At 42.4% G+C, this 24,095-nt stretch overlaps 1 protein-coding gene across 3 annotated transcripts in view; it reads right to left on the minus strand.

The window, feature by feature from the left end:
- CAPS2 (calcyphosine 2) overlaps positions 1–24,095 on the minus strand; it is a 78,624-nt gene that overhangs the window by 42,457 nt on the left and 12,072 nt on the right. For 2 of the 3 annotated variants that reach the window (XM_066591656.1, XM_066591655.1), the window contains exons 4-7: positions 21,745–21,812; positions 19,424–19,537; positions 14,778–14,852; positions 5,427–5,522 (exon numbers count right to left, since the gene is read on the minus strand). In XM_066591656.1, coding sequence (XP_066447753.1) covers positions 5,427–5,522; positions 14,778–14,852; positions 19,424–19,537; positions 21,745–21,812 — 353 coding nt within the window. The remainder of the gene's footprint in view (positions 1–5,426; positions 5,523–14,777; positions 14,853–19,423; positions 19,538–21,744; positions 21,813–24,095) is intronic. The other variant, XM_066591658.1, reaches the window with a different exon arrangement.

Genomic DNA, 24,095 nt, shown 5'->3' on the forward strand with positions numbered 1-24,095 from the left:
ATGAAAATACAACTCATTATATGAATTGGGTGTATCCCCACAGGAAACGTTTCTCTTGCAGTGATGCTGCGAGATTGAAAAATTGCAGCACGTTCTATTTTTCTGTGGGTCTGCAGAAACCTCACCCATTATGTACATGCGGGTTTCACGCGAGTGCAATTTTTTGTTTTTCCTATTGATTCCTATTCACACGATATTCAAGTTCGTGAAAATTTCAAATTTCTCATTCACATAAAAAATTGCAGTCTCACAAGTGCAATATCAGTCCAAGTCTCTCAGGGCGATACTGTGCTTGCCGTGTAAGTACAGTCTGATACATGACAGTATACTACAAAAAAGTTTTTCCATACAAAGCTATCCAGTAAAACACATATGTTACATATATGTTTAATATAAACAGATCTATCTTTTATAATGGAACTGTATGGGACCCTTCACACAGGACGGAGTATCGAGCAACAGCTGAATATTCAGCACCAAGATCTGCACTGCTGTAATGTGGATTTGGATGCGGAATCTGCATCCAGATCCGCAGATAGCAGTGTGCAGTTTGGTGCGGAATACAGGAATGGCATAATTCTCAACGCAGTTGTTAAATATTCTGTCCCGTGGGAACGGTCCAGATGGGGAACACATGCCACTGTACAGCATCCTTTAGAGGAGTCCGCTTAATGTATATATGTCCTACCGAAAACTTTAGACAGAGGCCATAAATGTGATGTGAGCTTGGACTTATTAAAGCATATTTTTATCTTGGTCACTAACTGATATGATGCTAAATCTACTATTGCACTAATACATTGGAAAAAAAGAGAAGAAAATTGATTTGTGAGAACAGTCAGTTAGCCACAAGAGCTCAATGCCATAAATGAATAAATTCCTCAAATTAGCTAGTAGTGTAATTAGCACTGAGGAAGAGATATAGCAGACAGTTTTTAGGGATTTTACCCATGTGATGGTTTTACTGTCCTATTTTTTTTCTTCAGCTACCAAAATTATTCTTGCTGCATTTTCTTCCGTGACATATAGGGCTATTATTTTATATATTTTTTTTATGATATTTTCCATTTTTTAAATTTTATTGGGTGGAAGAAACTAAAAATAATTTAAAAAAAAAAAAATATATATATATATATATAATTGTATAGGTTCCTTATTTTGTTTCGGACATTTTGATTTATAATTTGTATAGTTTTGGATTGCAGGGCACATATGTCAATGGTTTTGGTTGGCGTTGGCTTTGAGTCATTTTCTTTTTTTATCTATATATTTTTATTCTGTAATTTTTTTAAACTTATTTTTGTAACTATTTTTTTTACCATTTATGTCCCCCATAATGTTGTATAAGACCTCGGAGGGTCATTCACACTGTCTCTTATTTTTTTACACTTCTCCCCTCTTCTCTGGGTCCTGTGCTGTGTCTGACAGTTGAGGACTTAACCTGCTGCTATTTGATTGCAGGAGCAGAAGCTTTAATCCCACGCCAAACATCTGCATTCGGTGGGGATTAAAGCCCATTTTTACCACGCTTGATCTTTAAAGGGTTAAGATATCTTTCACACGGGACGGAATTGTCCCCACAGACATTTCTGCGTCACAATGTTATCCATATAGGGCTTGAATTCTGCACCTGTAAAATCCGTGCATCTTTACTTCAAAACCGTAAGATTGAATTCTGCACTGCATCCTGTGGACACTTCAATGCTGTGTGAAACAGTCACCATTCCTCACTCTTAGAATAGCCTACAGGGTCCAATGGCAGACAGTTCCACTATTCTACTTAGCCCCTTAACTCTCCGTGATCCACACGTACGTCTTGGAGGTTCAGGGTTTGTATGGAAAAGGATATACACTGCAGGTGCCGGTTGTTTCTTGCAACTGACACCTGCCCACGACAGCTGCAATCAGCACTCCCGCTGATTGCGGCAGTCATTCCTTTAATGCTGCTGTCAATTCTGACAGAGGCATTTAAATACCTCGATCAGAAATCAAGGGTCCCGAAAAGGCACTCCCCAATAAGATCATGGGTGCTCTTCGGTTGCCAAGGCAGCCGGTGGCCTTCTGAAGGCCCCAGGACTACCATTACAGATTGCCTGTCAGATTGCGGTATAATGTAATACCACGGTATTACATTATACTGTCGGAGCGATCAAAACATTGAAGGCCCCAGGACTACCATTACAGATTGCCTGTCAGATCGCGGTATAATGTAATACCATGGTATTACATTATACTGTCAGAGCGATCAAAACATGGCAAGTTCCTCACCCTAATAAAAGTTAAATTAAAAACCTTTTCTCCATTTCATAATAAAAAAAAATCTAAATAGAAAAACCCAAAAACATATTTAGTATTACTGCATCCATAAAAGTCCGATCTATCAAAGTGACACTTTATTTACTCCACACGTTGAACGACTTCAGAAAGAAAAAAAAAGGCGGAATTGCACTTTTTTGTCACCTCTGTCTCCAAGAAAAATGTAACAAAAAGTTATATGTACTCCAAAATGGTACCAATAGAAACACAGGTTGTTCTGCAAAAAACAAGCCCTCCCACAAGTAAGTCAACGGAAAAATAAAAAAGTTGTGTCTGTCAGAAGATGTTGGCAGAAAATAATTACATTTTTTTCCAGAAATTTTACTTTTTTTTAAGTAGTACAGCAAAAAAAAAAACTGTAATATTTTGGATTGTAGTAATCGTCCTTACCTATAGAATAAAGTTGTAATGTCATTTTTGCTGCAGTGTGTACACCATAGAAATAAGACCTCCCAAAGATGGCAAAATTGCGCTTTTTGTTTCATTTTACTCCAGCTAGACATTTTTTAGGTACATTATATAGTACATTACATAGTACCATTGAAAAATACAATTTGTCACACAAAAAAAACCAGCTACATTGACTGATAAATAAAAGAGTTATGATTTTTCATTGGTAGGGAGGAAAAAATGAAAATGAAAAAAATAGGGACCACATCCTTAACCCCTTCCCTCCCCATGACGTAAGGGTACGTCATGGGAGCGGGGTACTTCCCGCAAAATGACATACCCTTACGTCATAGGGATAGCGCGAGATCATATGTGATCTCGCGCTATCCCACAACGGGAGCCGGCTGTCAGTCATACCCCGCCTCCTGCTGCAACAGCTGGGGTGCATTGGAGATGCGCCCCCCGCTGTTAACCCCTTCCCTGCTGCGATCTATGTAGATTGCGGCATAGGAAGGGTTCACAGAGGGAGAGCGCTCCCTCTGTGAAGTTGCCAGGCTCTCGCGATATAATCGCAGAGAGCCCGGCCTGTTGCCATGGCAACAGGATGCCAGACACTGGCGTCCTGTGTTGCCAGTGCCTGAGCTCACTGTATAAGCGATAAGGCATGGCAGGGCAGTAGCCCTTCCATGCCTTATCACAGCGATCATCAGGGCAGTGCTGTAAGTCCCTCAGAGGGACACAAGTGTAAAAAAAAAAAAAGATTTAAAAAATTAATAAAAAATAAAAAAGTAAAATAACCCTTTTTTATGCTTTTTCTCATATTAGCATAAAAAAAATTAAAACCCCACATATTTGGTATTGTCGCGTCCGTAACGATGCGTACAATAAGCTGCACATGCTTTTGACTGTGCATGGAAAAAAGCGTTTAAAAAAAACGCTAAAAAACTGAGGCAAAATGCTAATTTTTAGCATTTTGCCTCCCTAAAAACGCAATAAAAGTAATCAAAAAAGGCGTATGTACCCCAGAATGGTACCAATAAAAACTACAGCAAGCAAGCTTTCGGGGATATCGCCCCCTTCGTCAGGCTAGTGAAAAGCTCGCTATAACATCATGCATTTTTGTTAGCCAATAAAAGGTATCATATCTACAAGATTACTTGGTTTCTCGCACTGAGAACAATCAAACAAGTATGGCACATGTTAACTGATGTTAAAGACTCAGTTCAGGCTACTGTCATGGCTTTTTTTCTTATCGGAGTTATGACAGTTATAACGGATCCATTTTCAGATCCCACCAAATCCCGACAGATCATATTGACTTTAAAGGAAGTCCATCAGGTGTATGGTTTTTTTGCTACCTGCAAGAAAAGTGCTGCATACTGCTCTTGCTGTTAACAAACAGCCTCTGTGTGAAAGAGCCATAACTTTTCATTTCAAAAGCTTCATAAACATCAAGTCAATAAAGTGAACTTATAACATAAGTAAAAGGAAACCTTTGGCAAAAGTTACTATACGAGCACTTCAAATTCTGTCAGAAACTCCTTTGGCAACAGGGGGGGGAGAGGGAGGAGAGAGAGGGGGGAGGGGGGGGAGAAAGAGGGGGAGGAGAGGGGGGAGAGAGAGGGGTGGAGAGAGAGAGGGGTGGAGAGAGAGAGGGGTGGAGAGAGAGAGGGGTGGAGAGAGAGAGGGGTGGAGAGAGAGAGGGGTGGAGAGAGAGAGGGGTGGAGAGAGAGAGGGGTGGAGAGAGAGAGGGGTGGAGAGAGAGAGGGGTGGAGAGAGAGAGGGGTGGAGAGAGAGGGGTGGAGAGAGAGGGGTGGAGAGAGAGGGGGGGAGAGAGAGGGGGGGAGAGAGAGGGGTGGAGAGAGAGGGGGGGAGAGAGAGGGGGGGAGAGAGAGGGGGGGGAGAGAGAGGGGGGGGGGAGAGAGGGGGGGAGAGAGAGGGGGGGAGAGAGAGGGGGGGAGAGAGAGGGGGGGAGAGAGAGGGGGGGAGAGAGAGGGGTGGAGAGAGAGGGGTGGAGAGAGAGGGGTGGGGAGAGAGGGGGGGAGAGAGAGGGGTGGAGAGAGAGGGGTGGAGAGAGAGGGGTGGAGAGAGAGGGGTGGAGAGAGAGGGGTGGAGAGAGAGGGGGGGAGAGAGAGGAGGGGAGAGGGGGAACGGAAAAAAAAAAAAGAAAAGCAGCTCGGGACCCGGCGTCCCACATACAAAAATGCTCAAGTCTCCCATTGTAGTCAATGGGGTTCGTTACTCGATTAGAGCTCTCGAATTTTACGAAAAGCTCGACTCGAATAACGCAGACCCGAGCATTTGGGTGCTCGCTCATCTCTATTTATTATTCATTATCCAATTGTTGGCCATGTTTACATAGAACGATTATCATTCATTTTTGCATAATTCAACAATTATTTGAACGATAATCTTTTCATGTAAAAGGATCCTTACTCAAGATCTCAGCTCAGGCAACACTGCAAATGAAGTGAGGTCAGGAAAGGTCAAGGTGACTTTGCCAGACTTAAACCACAGTTTTCTTTATAACTATAGTTTCGGAAACTTTTGTTTGAGCAAAAAATGAGATATCGTTAAACTATATCTAAAGAGACATGTCCAAAGTTCTCATTTGTGGAGATCCTTGCCCTGTGACCCCCACAAAGAGCTGTAGCATTTTGCAGCAAGGTCATGTCATGCATTACTTTCATACCTTAATTTTTCATTTCCTTTCATCTCACCTGTTTTTGCCAAACTGACGATATTCATATATTGTAATCGACTTGTCATGTGTGAAAAAGAACCCAATAAGCTCCCTGCAGGCATCACGACCATTTCTAAAACAGAACAAAGGATCACAAATTAAACAAGCTGAAATTATTTGTTTGAGGTATAGAAAGGGATATATTAAAAACAGAGCTTCATTGAACCAGTACTGTGTGATTCATGTGTTTGAAGAGCAAATGCACTTGATTAACGGAATTCAGATTATATTGGAAACTCAAAACTGTTTCATGGAAAGAAAGAAGAAATGATCAACAAACAAGGGTACTTGTGGGTTATCGGTCAGCACTTTTTAAATTAACAAATATTCCACCAACACATATGTGTAAAAAACACATATAATATCATTCCGGTGGTATAAACATGGCAATAGCTTACAAGTTAGCGTTGAATGGTATATGTTAAAAGAGTGGTGACAGATAACTTACACGTACACAAACAAGATACATATCTAATCCACATTAAGGGTGGCTTCACACGAGCGTGTTTTTGCGTGTGGACTTTATAGCTCCTGGTGACTTGGGCTCACTATGAGCCCCGATGACCTGCTGTTGCTGTCGGACAGGGAATCCTGACCCCAGCAACAGCGCCCGATAGGTCCAACCATTGACCTATCATCTAAAACCATCTCCAGGGAAAATATGTGCCTGAAGATGATCAGTAAAAGCGAGAAAAACTCCCACCCAAACACAGAAATGAGACTACAAGGGATATTCATAATCCCATGTGGAACCCTCAATGTCCAGCTTCGTTCCATCATACAAAATTAACATCAAATGCCCTGGGAGTACTAACTTGTGGTTTACACATTCATTGAGTTTACCAGAACCATTAACAGTCTAAATGTTAATGATTTGCGTTCAAGAGAATTTAATAGTTTTCAAGAAATTGTACTCAAGCTGAGCTACAACAAAATAAATCATAAGACGTATTTCTGACTTCTTATATATTAGTAGCTACTAGTAATTATTAGGAAGTTATAGTACAAGTGTTTCTGGTGGCGCAATGCGCCACACAGCTGTGCTACGTGGAACATCCATTATGATCTCCACACATCACACACATAGCTCTACTCTATCCATCCTAACCCCACACATTACACACAACGCTCTGCTACATGGTACATCCATTATGATCCTCACATATCACACACACAGCTCTACTCTATCTATTCTAACCCCACACATTACAAACACTGCTCTGTTACATGGTACATCCATTATGATCCTCACATATCACACACACAGCTCTACTCCTTTCATCCTGACCCCACAAATCAGACACACAGCTCTACTCCATCCATCCTGACCCCACACATCTCACACACAGCACATGACACACACAGCCGTTATATCCTGATTTACAAACACACAGCTCTGCTACATGGTACATCCATTATGATCCCTACACATCACACACAGCTCTACTACATCTATATTAATCCCTACACAAGACAAACACAGCTTGGCTCCTCCAACAGCAGTGACGTCACCCCAGGTCCTTTAGCTCACTGGATCTCTGTGGTGGTAGGTTGGTGTCTTCTGTCAGGACCGCTGAGTTGTGTCTGAGATAATAACGGCTTAGTTGTATTCCCATTTTGTTATTTTTGTCCTCCCCTTTTCAAGAGCCCTAACTGTGTTGTTCTTCTGTCAGTCAGGCTCTGTGTTTTATATATCCTATAGGAGCTGCAATGACGTCATCAGAGGGCAGACCATGAGAAGAACCCACATATAGTACTTTCTACCAAACTGCAGAATGGCTCCTCCCACAGCAGTGATGCCACCGCAGGTCCACTAGCTCACCAGATCTCTGTAGTGGAGGTAGGTCAGTGTCTTCTGTCAGGACTGCGTTTTATATATGTTGTAGGACCTTTGATGATGTTACCAAGGAGGCGGAGCAATACGCCTCCAGGGGCAGAGCAGGAGAAGCACTCACATACCGCACTAACTGACAAGTGGTCGTTAGTAGTTTGATTATTTGAGTGTTCCCTGTAAGGGTTTGCAAAAGCATTGTATGTTAGAGCCTAATTTGATTATTGTTAATGAACAAATGTAGACTCTAAGGCCAGCTTCACATGGACGAGTCGGATTAAGCATGCGGGAGCCCGCAGGCAAATCTGGCTCTGACCCCGACCAGCGACCCCGCGTACCTTTGAAGTTCTGTATTGCAGATGACTGCAGCCATCACTATTGAAGATAGTGATGGGGACATCTGCAGGTGACACTGTTATGGGGATATCTGGGGTGAAATGCTACCATGGGGACACATGCAGTGATACACTCACTGTTATGAGGACCTCTGTGGCTGGCACATTGTCATGGGTACATCTGCAGATGACATACTACAAGAAGCTATGAGGACATCTGCAGTTGACACACTATTAAGGGGACATCTATGGCTGACACACTTACGGACATTTACGTCGGATAAACTGTTATTAGGACATCTACTACTGACATGCTAATAGGAAGACATTTGTGGCTCACACTGTTATAGCCACATCTGCAGATGACAGACTACTATGGAGACAGCTGCGGTAAGACTGAACGAAGAGTCTTACTGACTCTTTGTGCCATCATCATTGAACTGGCAGGTACCACGTCTATGGAGCATTTTACACGGAATGATTATTGTTTAGATTATCGCTGCATTGCGGGAATCTGAATGGTAATCATCCAGTGTAAATGCTGCCAGTGACAGACCGATGAATGATAATTCATTCGTTTATTGTTCATCATTCAGTTGCAGCACACATAAGAGTCAAATGATGTTTGGCCTGTGTAGACAAGCAGTTGTTCATCTATGAATGATGGTCTGTTTACTGTGAATGGAGGCAAGCGAGCAGAAGCTCCATCCGGCTGGGCCTCCATTCACTGAGCGATCATTGGTACTTTGTAAAAGCGCAGGAGTGATAATCACTGGGACAACTATTGGGCACTTTAGCGCCAGACAATCGTCTCGTGTAAAAGGGCTCTAGCCAGGGACTTCTGGTTAGCCTTTTATCAATAAAGAATGAGAAGTTGATATCACTGACAACCTACTGCTTTCTATCACTTGTTCTATTGCTGTAGTCACAGAAAACAGAAGAAAGCATAGTGACATTACACTACTTGCATCGAGCATGTCCTCGTATATCCATTACAAAGCAACAGAAATAATCCACTTAGGATCCTGCATTGTTAGTCTGTTACTCAAATGAAAGCGAAGCCGAAATGCCCCTAAGGTAATCATAATGGGAATCACTGAGATATGCAGACGAGTTAGCTACTCCAAATGCTTTAAAAAAAAAAAAGAAAATGTGTGGGCATCTTATTTAAAGATAAATGACACCTAGCATAAATTCAAAAAAAATCCTTAGGATCAAATAGGCCTTTCAGTGAGTTATACTCCAATCAATTGATAATGTCACATAGAAGTCACCACGGAGCAAAACTTACCGCGAGCCTGAAGACTTTGCCGCGGTTACCTTACATATGCACAGTATACATTTACACCAAGCTGATACATTACATGCCTGCTTACTAATAGCATACATACTGTGAGGCAATGCCTCAGAAACATCTAAATCAGGCACTTTACATTAAGGCACTCACAGAATCCAGTTTTCTTGCTAACTAGAAGAATGATTGCGGAGAAATAAATACCGATTAGCAACCTGTTTCCCTGTGGAAGTGATCTTAGCTATATTTATATATGATATATATTAAAAGTAACATTATCCAGTAGTGCAGCTATTAAGACTGGAGACATTATAGGGATTATGCAGCGGTCGGTCTATGAAATCAAATCCTGGGCCTACTCTGTGCAGAGAGCATTCACGCTGAACAATGCCTCACTGCACAGAGAAACAACCCTGCTGCTTCCTATCAGGCACTTGTGATATTCTGCTATTAAATCTGGCCTTATGTCGCTCAATTCTACCTGCATAAGTGATCAGCTTACAATTGGGCTATCTAAAGGCTGATTTACACGCAACAATTATCACTCAAGATCCGTCCAAACGACGGCTTTTGAGCGATAGCCGTTGCGTGTAAATATGTGCCCATCGCGCACTTACCGTGCACTCTTCGTCCATCGCTGAGTTTAGTACAGCATAAAAGCCGTCGGCCCTAAAAACTGGGATGGCATGCTGCATTCTCTGCGGGCAGCGCTGATAGCATTGTATGCAACCTGCTGCCAGTGGCAGAACAAAGCAGATGTATTTAGAGAATGGACCTCCCGCTGTTCTCTAAATACATGCACAAATGAAGCTAGTTAGACACTAATGGGCTGATTAGCTCATTAGAATGTAATGCAAAATGATCGCTCAAAGCTGTCAGTTGCTGACGAGCGATCATCTTTGCTTGTAAATGGACTTTAAGGATCGAGACGGAATGTTTGTAAAAGATACAAAAAATTATTGCATGCAAAGATTTGACTACAGTCTTGGAAGACAGATGTACACCATTGATGTACTGAAATCTGGTAAAAGAAGGGCAGGTCAGACCCCGCATGCGGGATTCCCGCAGAGGAGTTCGACCCGGTGTTCCGCCAATGACCCCTGCTTACCTGTGCGGCGTCTTCTTCTCTGCTGCTGATGTGCCGGCCGACGCGTTTGCACACATACGCGCTACAGAAGACCCCACGCTGTCGCTATGGTGATGACGCGGTTGCTGCGACCATTCTGCAATTATGATTGCAGAATGTCCGTGGGACGAACGGCTTTCATTGACTTCAATGGAAGCCAGATGTGCGTAGCCCACACAAAATCGCAGCCTGCTGCGATTTCTCCCTGCGAGCGGAAAATCGCAATCAATTTCAGCTTGTGGACAGGAAATCGCGCTTTGCGATAGCATGCGTTGGGCTGGATTTGCTGCAGAATCCGAAAGCGGAATCCCACTCCGTATTTTGCAATGCAAATCTGCCCGTGTGCAGAAGGCCTAAACTGGTCTGTCTTTTGCCAGCCTTGGGGTGGTTTTAAACTATTTTCGCCTGCTGCGATAGTCAGTAAAAAAGCAGAATATGAAACCAATGATTTACAGTGGTGTTATTCCCATCTGTGATGTTTTCACTGCTGCGATGCGGAGAGGATAAAAAATCGTGGCTTGCGCTTTTTTTTGCGATGTGCAATTTTTTTTTAATCTCCCATGTATTCCTATGGAGGCTTCTGTTTATCGCATCGCAACGCTACAATGTGATGCAATGCGGCTTTAACATACGAAATACCATTAACTTTTGCAATAAAAAAATCGTGCGATTCTAACACGGGCGGCAGTGATGCAATACGAGACCAGAAAAAGCACAGCTGACGCTTACAAATCACAGCGAATGAAGATGTGATATTGTTACGATTTTCTCGGGGCAAAATCGCGTTTGCCCGTGTGGAATTAGCCTCAGGGTCAGTTTACACATAGCGGAAATTATGCGGATATTCCACAGTGGGAAACCTGCACCCAAATCCGCACCATTGGTGTGGATTTTGATGTAGATTCAATTGAAAAGATGAAATCTGCAGAGGATCCGCATCAAAAATTGCGTCAAGATCCGCATCAATTGATTTTGATATGGTTTGGTTGCGGCTTTTGGTGCAGAAAATCCACACTATTTCCACCATGTGTGGATGTACCCTTAAAAGTGTTTCCAAGACTAAAAAAACATGGCTGCTTTCTTCCAAACACTGCACCACACCTGTCCATAGGTTGTATCTCGCATTTTTTATCAGTCCCATAGACTTCAGTGGAGGTGAACTGCAATACCAGACACATCCCAGAAACAGGCGTGGTGCTGTTTCTGAAAGAGAGCAGTGGTTGTTTTTTTAATCCTAGACAACCACTTTAAAGAGTACCTCAAAGGGGTTTTTCGAGACTTTGACACTGATGGTCTACTGATATGGGACCTTGTCTGACTCCCAACACCTTCTCTGATCAGGTGACTTGGATGGCCATTAATATCCTGGAAAATGCCCTTAGGTTGTAAAGAACTTCAATGACATAGATAATGTTAATCAAAGCTTAAAGATTGCTTTCCAAAATATGTTTCAAATTAGGTTGTTTATAGTCGGGCCCGGAAATAACTTATCAAACCACACACGACTGGATGTGATCAAAAGTTATCTATTTATTAATTGACAGGCATCAGTTTTTATAGGGGCACATGCCTCAAATACAATAATTCAAATTTATTAGAATTCATTTATTACCATTGGTTCATAAAACTAAGACACAAATATGTTAGGGATTTGTGTGGTGTGACCCCCAACTAATTGGAAGAATAAAAAGACTATTTTAGCTCCTAACTGCCCCTATGGGAATACATAAACTGCATTCAAGTGGCAATCTGAAAATACATCCTGATATGCCTGCTGTGCATGTTGCTGGATTGATATTGCAGCTCCAACTCAATCCAGCAATTTCTAGTCTTAAAAATCACATTAGCTTCTCCAACCACATATTTTTATTTCAATGTATTTAAGCACCCATGTGCAAGAATATTTCCCCAAGCTGGGCGATAATCAAAGCAGCTGCCCTTTACAGCTCTCACAGCGGGTTATTAGTCAACTTTTATGGAATCCCTAATTACAAATGTGACTACTTTAAAAATTATATAACACTTTACCTCATATCGCAGTGTAAATGGGCAAATTTGAAATTCAAAAGTATTTTTTCTTTTCTTTTAACACATACTGTACCTAACTTTTCAAGAGACTTTTTGGAATAAGCTGCTATGTGTGTACATGGGGTATAATACTTTGTCTAACCATTATATGACCTGTATTTACCACCATTTTCCCCCTCTGCAGGCTGTATTTTTGATTTTCAGTTCTCTCAGAACGTGTGGGGGAAGCCTGCTGTTACGCATGTTAGGAGTAAGGGAAACCCCTTAGTGGCCAGCACTTTACAGGGATTTTTCAGCACAAAAATGTCATTTTAGGTAACTCAAGTAAATAGCACTCTTGCTAGTTATCACACTGGCTATTATATAAACAAAAGTTGTTTAAAAAGTTAGTGAGCATTTAGAGTGCGTTCAGACGAGCGTGTTTTGGTGCGTGCATACGCACGCACAAAAACACGCTTATATTTACAACACTGCATTCCCTATGGTGTGTGCACATGTCCGTACTTTGCAGGTGCGTGCCTGCAAAGATAGGACATGCGTGCACCATAGGGAATGCACGCATTGTTTTCAATGGAGCCGCGGCTGCTGCTGGCGGCTCTATTGAAAACAATGGCCTGCTGGCTCCCTGCATTCCTTTTCAGGGAAAGACTATACATATAAGTCCTTCCCTGAAAAAGAAAGGTTTTAGTGTAAAAAAAAAAAATGCTGGCATTCTCTTCAATAGAGCCGCTTCTGCTGCCGGCGGCTCCATTGAAGACAATGGTCCACTGGCACACCTGAATTGTTTCTCAGGCAAGGGCTTTACATATAAGCCCTTCCCTGGAAATCAATTAAAAGTGATTTAAAAAACAAAAAAAATAGATACTCACCTTCCTTCAGCTGCCGGGGCACAGCCGCGTGTTCTCGTGCTGTCCCCTGCACTGTGGTGCTGATCTAGTGCTCAGCCAATCACAGGCAACTCTCCCCGAATGAATGACAGGTGAGAGTTGCCTGTGATTGGCTGACCTCAGCCAATTACATACAACTCTTTCAGCAGGCGGAGATTTTAAATCCCCGCCTGCTGATAGATCAGCAGTTCAGCACCACAGTGCAGGGGACAGCAAGAGAAGATGGGCTGTGCCCCGGCAGCTGAAGGGAGGTGAGTACCTTTTTTAAAAAATTTTTTTACTATTTTAAAAGGCTTTTCAGGGAAGGGCTTATGAATCCCTTCCCTGCAAAGCCACTGACAGCTGCCGGGGGTCAGCGGGGACTTCTGCCACTGTCCCCGGCTCTGTAGCGCTGCTGAGCTATCAGCAGCCGGGGATTTAAAATCCCCTCCTGCTCGTAGCTCTGATTGTGATTGGCTGAAGCAATTCAGCCAACCACAATCAGAGCGACCAGCAGGCGGGGATTTTAAGTCCCCGGCTGCTGATAGCTCAGAACTACAGAGCCGGGGACAGAGCTAGAAGTCGCGGCGGAGCCCCGGCAGCTGAAGGGAGGTGAGAATTGTTTTTTTTAATTATTTTTTGCACTATTTTAAATGGCTTTTCAGGGAAGGGCTTATGAAGCCCTTCCCTGAAAAGCCATTGACAGGATGCCGGCAGCAGGAATCTGTACCGCAGCTGTCATGTGAAGAATTCCTTTTGCTGCATCTGCCACAGATGTGGCAGATGTAGCAGCAGGGAATTCTCTTAACTAGCGGGGGTGAAGGATACATCGGCAGATGTGTTCTTCATGCCCGCGGGGGTCACAGCAGCGGCGGACAGGTAAGTTTTTTCTTATTCTTTTTTGTTTTGCACTAAAATGTTTCTTTTTCAGGGAAGGGCTTATATGTAAAACCCTTCCCTGGAAAAGAATGCAGGGGACCGGCAGAGCACTGTTTTCAATGGAGCCGCCAGCAGCAGCCGCGGCTCCATTGACAACAAGCATGCAGCTGTGTTCACGCGTGCTTTTGCTCGTACCTAGGTGCGGATGTATGTACGCACCTAAGTACGCACCAAAACATGCTCGTCTGAATGCACCCTTAAGGATGAAAAGCTCAGTAAAAGGATTTTACGGGACTTCTCAAAAAGTTCCTAAGGGCTTATTCACATGGGTGCGATTTTGTCCCGTTATGCAGCTGTGAAAATCGCTACCGCATAACGGGATAAAGTGAAACCATTGATTTCAATGGTTTTGTTTTCATTATCAGTTAATAGTGCGGGCTAGAAAAGATAGGACTGGCCCTATCCTTCTTGCATATAGTTAGAAGTACATGCGAGAAAGATATGGCAGGACCTGGCACTGAATTTGAATGGCCCCAAAATAAAAATAAAAATAAAAAATCACCCCGGTTCGTGCACAACTATGCTCTGTAACGTAGTTGCGCATACGCCCTGGTGTTTTTTTGCCCTCAGGGGGGAAGGAATGAACAAGAATACTGATGTAAACAACAACAAAGCAGGGTGGGTTCTGCAGAATGATGAGGAGAACTGAAAAGGAAAGGTAATGGATGGATTTACTATAGCACTATGAGATCAATTATAGCTATTTTTGAATCTGGCTTTGGTCTCGGAATAGTCCTTTAACAAGAGTTTATTAAAGGGTTTTTTTAGGACTTCTCAAAAAGTTATGTACTGACTGTGAAAGTGCTAAAGTGCTTATATAACGTAATAGTTCTTGAAATTAATACCTCTTATACTATGGTCCTATCCAGCAAAGAAACAGGACTACACATTATTCTTTATGCATATTACCTGCATAATATTCGTGCATCAAACCGCAGCTTGTTGGACAGCATATTTTCTGTTAGTGTTGAACTTGTTTTTATCCTTTAAAAAATAAAGAGAAAATAAGACTTCCCACATATTACGAGACATAGGCTACATTTACACTACTGGAACCTCCAGATACACACTTGCTGGCATACATTGCAGTCGGTAGCAACATTAATTTGCATTACTAAGCATATTCCAGCATTAGTATATTAACCACTTAATGAAGCAACTAATTTTGAACATTAGGGCTCAAGCACATTAACTTATAGGCACTTTTTAAAGTGGACTTTATTGTCCCCTAGAAGCACAAATTCTAGGGGAGATGAGATAGATAGATAGATAGATAGATAGATAGATAGATAGATAGATAGATAGATAGATAGATAGATAGATAGATAGATAGATAGATAGATAGATAGATAGATAGATAGATAGATAGATAGATAGATAGATAGATAGATAGATAGATAGATAGATAGACAGACAGGCTTACTGACAAATTTTCACGAAAAGAATATGAAAGATATCGACCTGCTTACAAGGTAGGATGGCACAGAAGAAAGTGCTAGAGAAATATTAAGGAGAGTAGAGAAGAATCAGGCAAAACATAGTTTACATGGAGAAATCATGACAAGGACAGAAGAGATACAGGGGTAACTGTATGACCAAACATTGCCTTCTTAAATGAAGCTACACTTTTCACACATTTTATATTTCTTTTTGAAGAATCATAAGGAATCTTAACATATATACTAATTGAACATTATGTTTCAGCAGTAAATGATAGTACGGTAGCTACAATTATCAGTTATATAGGATTCCAAGAGAAAAATAAGTAAAGCCTTTGAAATAACTTGGGTTTCTGTACTGAATACTAAGGCTGGGGTCACACAGGGCGGATTTGCCGCGGATTGCCGTTGCATATCCGCACTGCGGCAAAACCGCTGCGTTTGCAGTGCAATGCAGCACAAATGAGATTTGCCAAAAAGCTGTTCTCACAGGACGGATTTTTTCCGCACAGCCGCAGTGCGGAAATGCAACTGCGTCGCGGTTTTAAAAGATGCAGAATGTTCATTCTTTGGTCTTTTCCGCAGCGCTTTTTTGTCCATAGACCTCTATGGACGCAGCCGAAACCGCACCAAATACGCGACAAATACACGACAAAAGTAAAAAAGCGCTGCGGAAAAAACGCTTGCGGATTTTTCCGCACGAAAATCCGCAGCAAAATCCGCAAGCCCAAATTAACCTTTGAAGCGGTTTTGCCGCAGAAGCAGTTCTTCTGCGTCAAAACCGCAACGGAAAAACCGCAGCAAAACCGCAACAAATCCGCCCTGTGTGACCCTAGCCTATTAAAATGTGATCTTGTTATCTACTGTACGTTACAATTCTAGACACAAATTAACTAAACTAATAGCAGAATTATACCATCCATTTCTATATACACCAGAGGCATTAACCCCTTAAGGACATGGCCTATTTTGGCATTGAGGACCAAACGATTTTTAGTATTTTTTCATCTCCATTTTTCAACAGCCATAACTTTTTTATTTTTCCGTCGACGCGGCCGTATAAGGGCTTGTTTTTTGCGTGACAAACTGTACATTTTATTAGTACCATTTTTGGGTACATAGACTATATTGTCAAACTTTTATTATTTTTTTTATGATCGTAGGGAGAGAAAACGCATCAATTCGGTCATAGATTTTTTTTTTATAGCGTTAATTATGCAGCATAAATGACACACTAAATTTTTTTCTCTGGGACGGTATGGTTACAACAATACCAAAATTCTTATATTTTTTTTAGGTTTTTCTACTTTTCCACAATAAAAACCCTTTCTTTGGAAATTACTTTTTTTCTAAACTCACTGCATTCAAAGTCCTATAACTTTTTTATTTTTTCATGGACGGAGCTCTCTGAGGGCTTATTTTTTGCGAGATGAGCTGTAGTATTTATTGGTACCATTTTTGGGTACATAGATTTTTTAAAAAATCACTTTTATTGCGTTTTTTGGGAGGCAAAATGCTAAAAATTAGCATTTTGCCTCAGTTTTTTAGCGTTTTTTAAAACGCTTTTTGCCGTGGAGGATAAAAAGCGTGTTCAATTTATTGTATGCGTCGTTATGGACGCGTCGATATCAAATATGTGGGATTTTTTAACTTTTTTTTTTTACATTTTTATTGTTTGTACTTTATTTTGCTCTTATTTTTACACCATCTGTGTCCCTCTGAGGGACTTACACTACAGGACTGAAGATCGCTACAATAAGGCATGGCAGGACTTCTCTCCTGCCATGCCTTATCGCTTACTATAGCGATCTCAGGCAATGGCAATACAGGACGCCGGTATCTGGCGTCCTGTAGACACAGCAACCAGCAGGGCTCTCGCGATGTTATCACGAGAGTCGGCTGAAGTCACAGAGGGAGCGGGCTCCCTCTGTGAACCCCTTCCCTGCCGCGATCTACTTATATCGCGGCAGGGAAGGGGTTAACGGCGGGTGGGCGCATCTCCGATGCCCTCCGCTGTCGCAGAGGGAGGCCGGCTACTAGTGGCAGCCGGCTCCTGCTGCGGAATAGCGCGAGATCTGCTATGATCTCGCGCTATCCCTATGACGTAAGGGTACGTCATTTTCTGGGAAGTACCCCGCTTCCATGACGTACCCTTACGTCATGGGGAGGGAAGGGGTTAAAAAGGGTTTGAAACAGTTGTCGAAACAACTGGCACGAAGTGCAACCTTCCAGAAAAAGGCATTTTGGACAATAAGAAAGGTTTCCATTCTTCTTCATTGAACGATAAGCCACCATGAAATGCATTTCAAGGCAGAAGGCCTCTTGTTCAGTCTAGTGGAGTATGCACAGTTATGGCTCATGAATTGGCCAATCAATGCTATGGTTCAGCCAATTCATAAATCCCGCCCCCACAATGTGATTGGTTCTTCAAACTCTGCTCAGCCAATCAATGCAGAGCTGGCATTGGTTCATCGACTGCTGCATTGATTGGCTGAGTAGCGCTGGATGAACCAATCAGAGCCATCACTTCCTGGAGGCGGAATTTTTGAATCCCAAAATCAGGAAGCAATCTTTTGTGGCCGAACGAGGACTACAGGATGCACAGCAGAGCTCCGGAGAGCAGCAGGAGGACCCAGACTGAGCCTGCTAGGAAAGTACTCCTTTTTCTTTAGGGAATGCAGCTAGGGCTCATTTAAAGGGTAGGGAAATGTATTGCATCGCACAAAAATCGCTAGTGGTGAGATGCGATGTAATAAACAAGGATGCCCCCTAGGGAAACATGGGCTATGAAAAAAAAATTGCAAATCGTTCAAATAGTTAGCAAGCTGTGATTTTTTTTTCTCGCAACACAGCATCAGAGAAAACCTCACGAATGTGAAGGAACCCATTGGAAAGCATGGGCTTCACATACATGCAATTTGTAGAACTGTCGTACAACGAGAAAATTACACATATGAAAGCAGTCTAAATGAATCCGACCACATTTTAGATTAACAAAGAGGGTTTGATGAACATCTATGATCTGTTGCCGCATGTTTCTGTGGACTTCAAGCCAGAGGCATATATGAGATTTTGTTAAGGCTAAGTCGCAGCCACGGATATGCTAACAAATACTCATGGACGCACGCACACAGCACATGCAAGACACAGTAATGAGCAGAGACTTAAATGAATAAATTAACAGTCATACTGAAGCTTTTCCCGTGAAACTCAGTCTTCTCATCCAGGGGTTACCTTTATGATCGGTGGGAGTCCGAACACTGGGACCCCACGATTCAAAGAATGGAGGCTCTGATGGTCCCCGTATGAATGGAGCAGTGGAAGCGCATATGCGCCACCACTCTATTTTAAAGACAGCGCTGGAGAGTGCTGAACACTGGTACTTGCCTATTTCAGGAGATATCATTGAAAAGGAATGGAGTGGCAGCTGTTTTGAATATGCAAACAGCTCTATTGTTCTCAATGCTTTCAGCTGGTGTCCTGCTGAGAACTGCCAGTAGGATACCAGCTGAAAGAATGCTATCAGCACCACCCACTGAGATATCAGCATGTGGTGCTGATAAGGTTCATTGCTCATTTCTAGCTGGCTAGAAATGAGCAATGAACGAACAGTGCACGATGTTTAGACGCAATGATTATTGCTCAAAAGACGGCTTTTAAGCGAATTTTAGGCAATAATCATTGTGTTTAAATGGGTCTTAACCCATAAGAACCCATAAGCTGATGCACAGCTGATGAATCAAAACAAAAAAAGATGATAGCAGATGCAAATCTGATATCAGTTTGTCATTCATTTTCATTTCCATCATCTTAGATCAGTTGCAGAATCTTATGTCCTGTGGTGCTAGCATATATCCTTCATTTAATAGTTTGTGACTTTTTCCATTTCTGGAGTACGCAATGGAACTGACATGTGAAGAGAAGGCAAAAGACAGGTAGCAAAGGTAATTCAGAAAGCATATGTTTTAACAATCTAAGGCGTTTAAGAAGAGAAATAGAGAAAAAGCCACAAATCGTAATCTAGCCCCAAAAGGGAAATCACTTGCAGGTACCTAAGAAGTGAAATCATTTCTCTAGCATGGAAGAAATAAAATAAAACAAAAAGTCGGACATTACTTGGTCTCGTGTAAAGTTCTTTTCCTAAAGCGCAGAGGGGCAGATGTCAGGTCTTGCTCAGCGTTATTTGGAAAGGACATGATTACATTTTGTTCCGGGTCACTAATAACAGCCCTAGAAGAACAACATCACATGTACGTTCAGCCAGACAAGCAATATGCAAACATTGACATTATACTAATTAGAAAGGACTAGCATTAAACACAATCAAACTATTAACGGAATAAACAAACTTTACAGAAGAGGTTGCTAGCAGTGTTCAGCTAGAATTGCTTGCTCATGTCACTAGCTCATTATTCTCCAAAACAGCAGTTTTATATTGGTTGATCTGTTTTTCACTTCTTGTAACTGTGCATTGAAGAATGTGGTGGGCCTACAAGCCATTCATCCTTGGCTAACAAGCAGCTTCCATCACTCTCAAGGCTTTTACCAGAGCATCAACGCAGCGAGCAATGTCACATCAAGGCTGGCTTCACACGGGCGACAAAATCGTGCCATTTACTTGCAATGTGACAGTGCTACAAATCGCATGTATGTGAAGCTCATGCTTTCCAATGGGTTCCTTCACATTAGTGATGTTTTGTTGGCTGCTACATTGCGAGAAAAAAAATCGTAGCATACTAAATATTGACGCGATTTGCAATGTTTTGTAGCCTAGGTTTGCCTATGGAGCCTTCCTTTTTGTGCATCGCTTGAAAACGCCGTTTTCATACAGTGCGATGCAACTTTTATACTTGTTGTGCACATGTAATACTGTGTTTTTATGCAGGTTGCTATGCTACCGAGGGGGGGGGGGGACTATGACATCATCATCATATCAAAAATATGCAGTAAAAATGCAGGCAAAGGCAGACAAAAACGTATAAAAATACAGGTCTACATGCAGTAAAACACTGCATTTTTACATACAGTCGTGTGGGAGTGGCCTAAGCTTAAGCCCTTAGTGACGGAGCTTTTTTGCTTTTTTCCATTTTTGTTTTTTCCTACTCCCTTTTAAAAAAATCGTAGCTCCTTTATTTATCCATCGACGTCGCTGTATGAGGGCTTGTTTTTTGCGGGATGAGTTGTATTTTTCAATGGCACTATTTATTGTACCATATAATGTACTGAAAAACTTTTTAAAAATTCTAAGCAGAGAGAAATGGGGAAAAAAAACGACATTCCACCATCTTTCGGTGCGTCCTGTTTCTACGGCGCACAAACTGCAACAAAAACGACCTGATATTTTTATTCTATGGGTCAGTATGATTACTACGATACCAAACTTATATAGTTTTTTTTTTTTTGCTGTAGTACTTGTATTTTTTTTTTAAGATATTTAATTTTTTTAAATTATTTTCTGCATTCATTTTGTGCGCGCGATAACTTTTTTATTTTTCTGTCGATGTAGTTGAGCAAGGGCTCATTTTTTGCGGGATGTCCTGTAGTTTACGATAGTATCAATTTGGAATACATACGACTTTTTGATCGCTTTTTATTGCATTTTTTCTGGAAGACAGGGTAACTAAAAAAGTGTATTTCTGGCATTCTTTATTTATTTTTTTTCGGACGACGTTTACCGTGTGGGAAAAATAATGCACTACTTTGATAGTTCGGACTTTTACGGACGCGGCGATACCAAATACATATTTTTATTTTAGGATTTAGATTTTTTAGTAATTGATATGGCAAAAGGGGGGTGATTTAAACTTTTCTAACTTTTTTTTTTTACAATTTAAAAAACTTTATTGATCTTTTTTCTTACTTTACTTTGAATTCCCCCTGGGGGACTTTAACATGCGATGCTTGGATCGCTCCTGCAGTATGACGTAATGCTATAGCATTACGTCATACTGCTTTTTGACAGGCAGTCTATCAAGCCACCCTGTGTGGATAGCTTGATATAGGCAGTCTGCTAAGGCAGCCCTGGGGCCTTTCATTAGGCCCCGGCTGCCATGACACCTGCACGGCTCCCCCGATCTCATCGCGGGGGGGCCGTGCGGGACCCCCAAACAGCGTTCGGGGCATTTAAAGGGTTAATAGCCGCGATCGGGCGAACGGCTGAGCGTGGCTATTGTCCGCGGGTGTCAGCTGTAATAAACAGCTGACGCCCGCGCTGTATGGAGGGAGATAGCGGCGCTATATCCCTCCATACACGTCCTGCAACAGCAGGATGTAGTTTTACGATAGCGCTGTCACTAAGGGGTTAATTAGAGCACTTGCAAAGGGGAGAGTCCTAGGTGAGAAGCCATTTTCCAGTTCTAGCTGGTACATTCAGAGGTTATGTAGAACACACCATTGCACCCACTAACTCAGTCTTATTGTAAGAATAGTTAATATACCTGGAAAGTTGGTCTATCATCACTTGCTCTACAACAAATTGTTTCCTTCTCTCCGCCGCCAGGTCCTCCTGCAATAGCGTCCAGGTGAATAGAAAAAGCAAAAACATTGCGATTAGCAAAAAAAAATAGGATAATCAGATGGTTGTGTAGTGACAGTGTTGAGATATAAAAATGACATGGGGAATTCATTCTGCTTTTTCAAGGAAGCTCTTTGCTTGCGAGGCTTCTGCCAGACACCCGTCATGAGCAGAGAATCCAGGCATATCCTAAAGCAGCTGAAATGTCAGCAACATCTCCAATTAAATTCAAAATCACACAGTAAAAAACCCCACACTAAATCCCTTCAGCACTTGAACATGTACAGCACATTGCTTAGCAGTGCAGAAAAGTGCACGTACAATAAGCAAAACTAAACAGTGCTGTCTGCTACTGCACCTTCCAGCACTGAAGGAAGCCCTTATCAAGACGATGCAGCCGACACGATCTTACTTAAAGGAGATGTCCCGAGGCAGCAAGTGGGTCTATACACTTCTGTATGGCCATAATAATGCACTTTGTAATGTACATTGTGCATTAATTATGAGCCATACAGAAGTTATAAAAAGTTTTATACTTACCTGCTCCGTTGCTAGCGTCCTCGTCTCCATGGAGCCGACTAATTTTTGGCCTCCGATGGCCAAATTAGCCGCGCTTGCGCAGTCCGGGTCTTCAGCAGTCTTCTATGGAGCCGCTCGTGCCAGAGAGCGGCTCCGTGTAGCTCCGCCCCGTCACGTGCCGATTCCAGCCAATCAGGAGGCTGGAATCGGCAGTGGACCGCACAGAAGAGCTGCGGTCCACGAAGGTAGAAGATCCCGGCGGCCATCTTCAGCAGGTGAGTATGAAGACGCCGGACCGCCGGGATTCAGGTAAGCGCTGTGCGGGTGGTTTTTTTAACCCCTGCATCGGGGTTGTCTCGCGCCGAACGGGGGGGGGGTTAAAAAAAAAAAAACCCGTTTCGGCGCGGGACATCTCCTTTAATATGGGCAAAAGTGATAGATTTGCACTAAAATAGCAAAGGACAAGATTTACCTGACATAACACACCAAGCGTATAAGTTATCCCCAAATAAATGTATTTGTGCCCTGATGTACTTTGCTAGAAGACTACCAAAGTAGAATGTACACTACAGGGACTTTCTATTATCACTGTTGGGGATGTTCTATGATCACCCTCTATTTTATCACATCAACACCCCCCCACTCCCTCCTTCCTCCGCCCCCCTGCAATATTCCCAAAAACACAAATATGAATCCCTACACTATGTAAAAAATATTAACCCCCTCTACCCATGACCACTAAACTTAGGGACACTGACTCCTCCATTTCATTAGAACACCAGGAACATTTTAATTACCATACATTTTTTATTTTCTGTAGTCTAAATCTGTGTGCGTCCTATAGTCAGGCGCATCTTCTAGTCTATCAAATATGGTAGCTACATTTTAATTTGTTTGCAATGGGTTGTTCAAGGAGGCTGGCCCCGTGTCTTAGCATTCACCATGCTGTAAATGCAAGGCACATTTTGCACAGCTTAAGACTGCAATATTGCCTATGCTATCAAGCTAATGGAAGTGAATGCAGTCGCATTCACAAAGCTCCAAAGCTGCCATAAGACTCCAAAGCTGCCACAAGCTGGCAATTGCAAAAATCCAGCAGCTTGGATTTCTTGATATTGTAGGTTGCTGCTTACTCGTAAGTTGCAATGTGACCTCATTCAGTTAAATTGCATGCGAGGAAGGCAGCGCAACCCTGCAAACTGCAGCCGCATGGTATGGGATGCAGCCAAAGTTTCTGCGTAGCTCGAGCATAAAAGGTACCTTTAGAGGGGACGACTGCTGTCCCACCGACTATTGCTCCTGTGCTTTCATACAGTAGCGATAGTCGTTCTATGAATGTAAGCGGAACGTGCTGGAAATCTCTTCTAGCCACCAGCCTCCATTCACTGCAAACAGGTAGTCAGTGATAGATGAGCGACTTCTATTTACACAGGCTGGGTTTTTGCCTCTACTAAAGACCAAGCCATTTACAGGTGAGCGATTCATTGCTCAGCATCCTGTCGGTGGCCGTGTCTACTTGGGATGACCATTTCACCCGAATAACAGCAAATTCAGGCAAATTGCCTTGTGTAAAGGTATCTTTAATTCCACAAGCACACAGTGGTAGACTCTCTAAACAGAAAGCAGCTCACTGACAAACTTCAGGCTGCTGTAATTGTAAAGCCAATCAGCATATAAAGACAGTATCTCAATAGTACAGGTGGCTATAAACAGCAGGGGAAGGAGATTGGCGAGCTACTACTTCTAAAGAGAATG

Source organism: Eleutherodactylus coqui, chromosome 2, assembly GCF_035609145.1.
Source record: "Eleutherodactylus coqui strain aEleCoq1 chromosome 2, aEleCoq1.hap1, whole genome shotgun sequence".
NCBI lineage: Eukaryota > Metazoa > Chordata > Amphibia > Anura > Eleutherodactylidae > Eleutherodactylus > Eleutherodactylus coqui.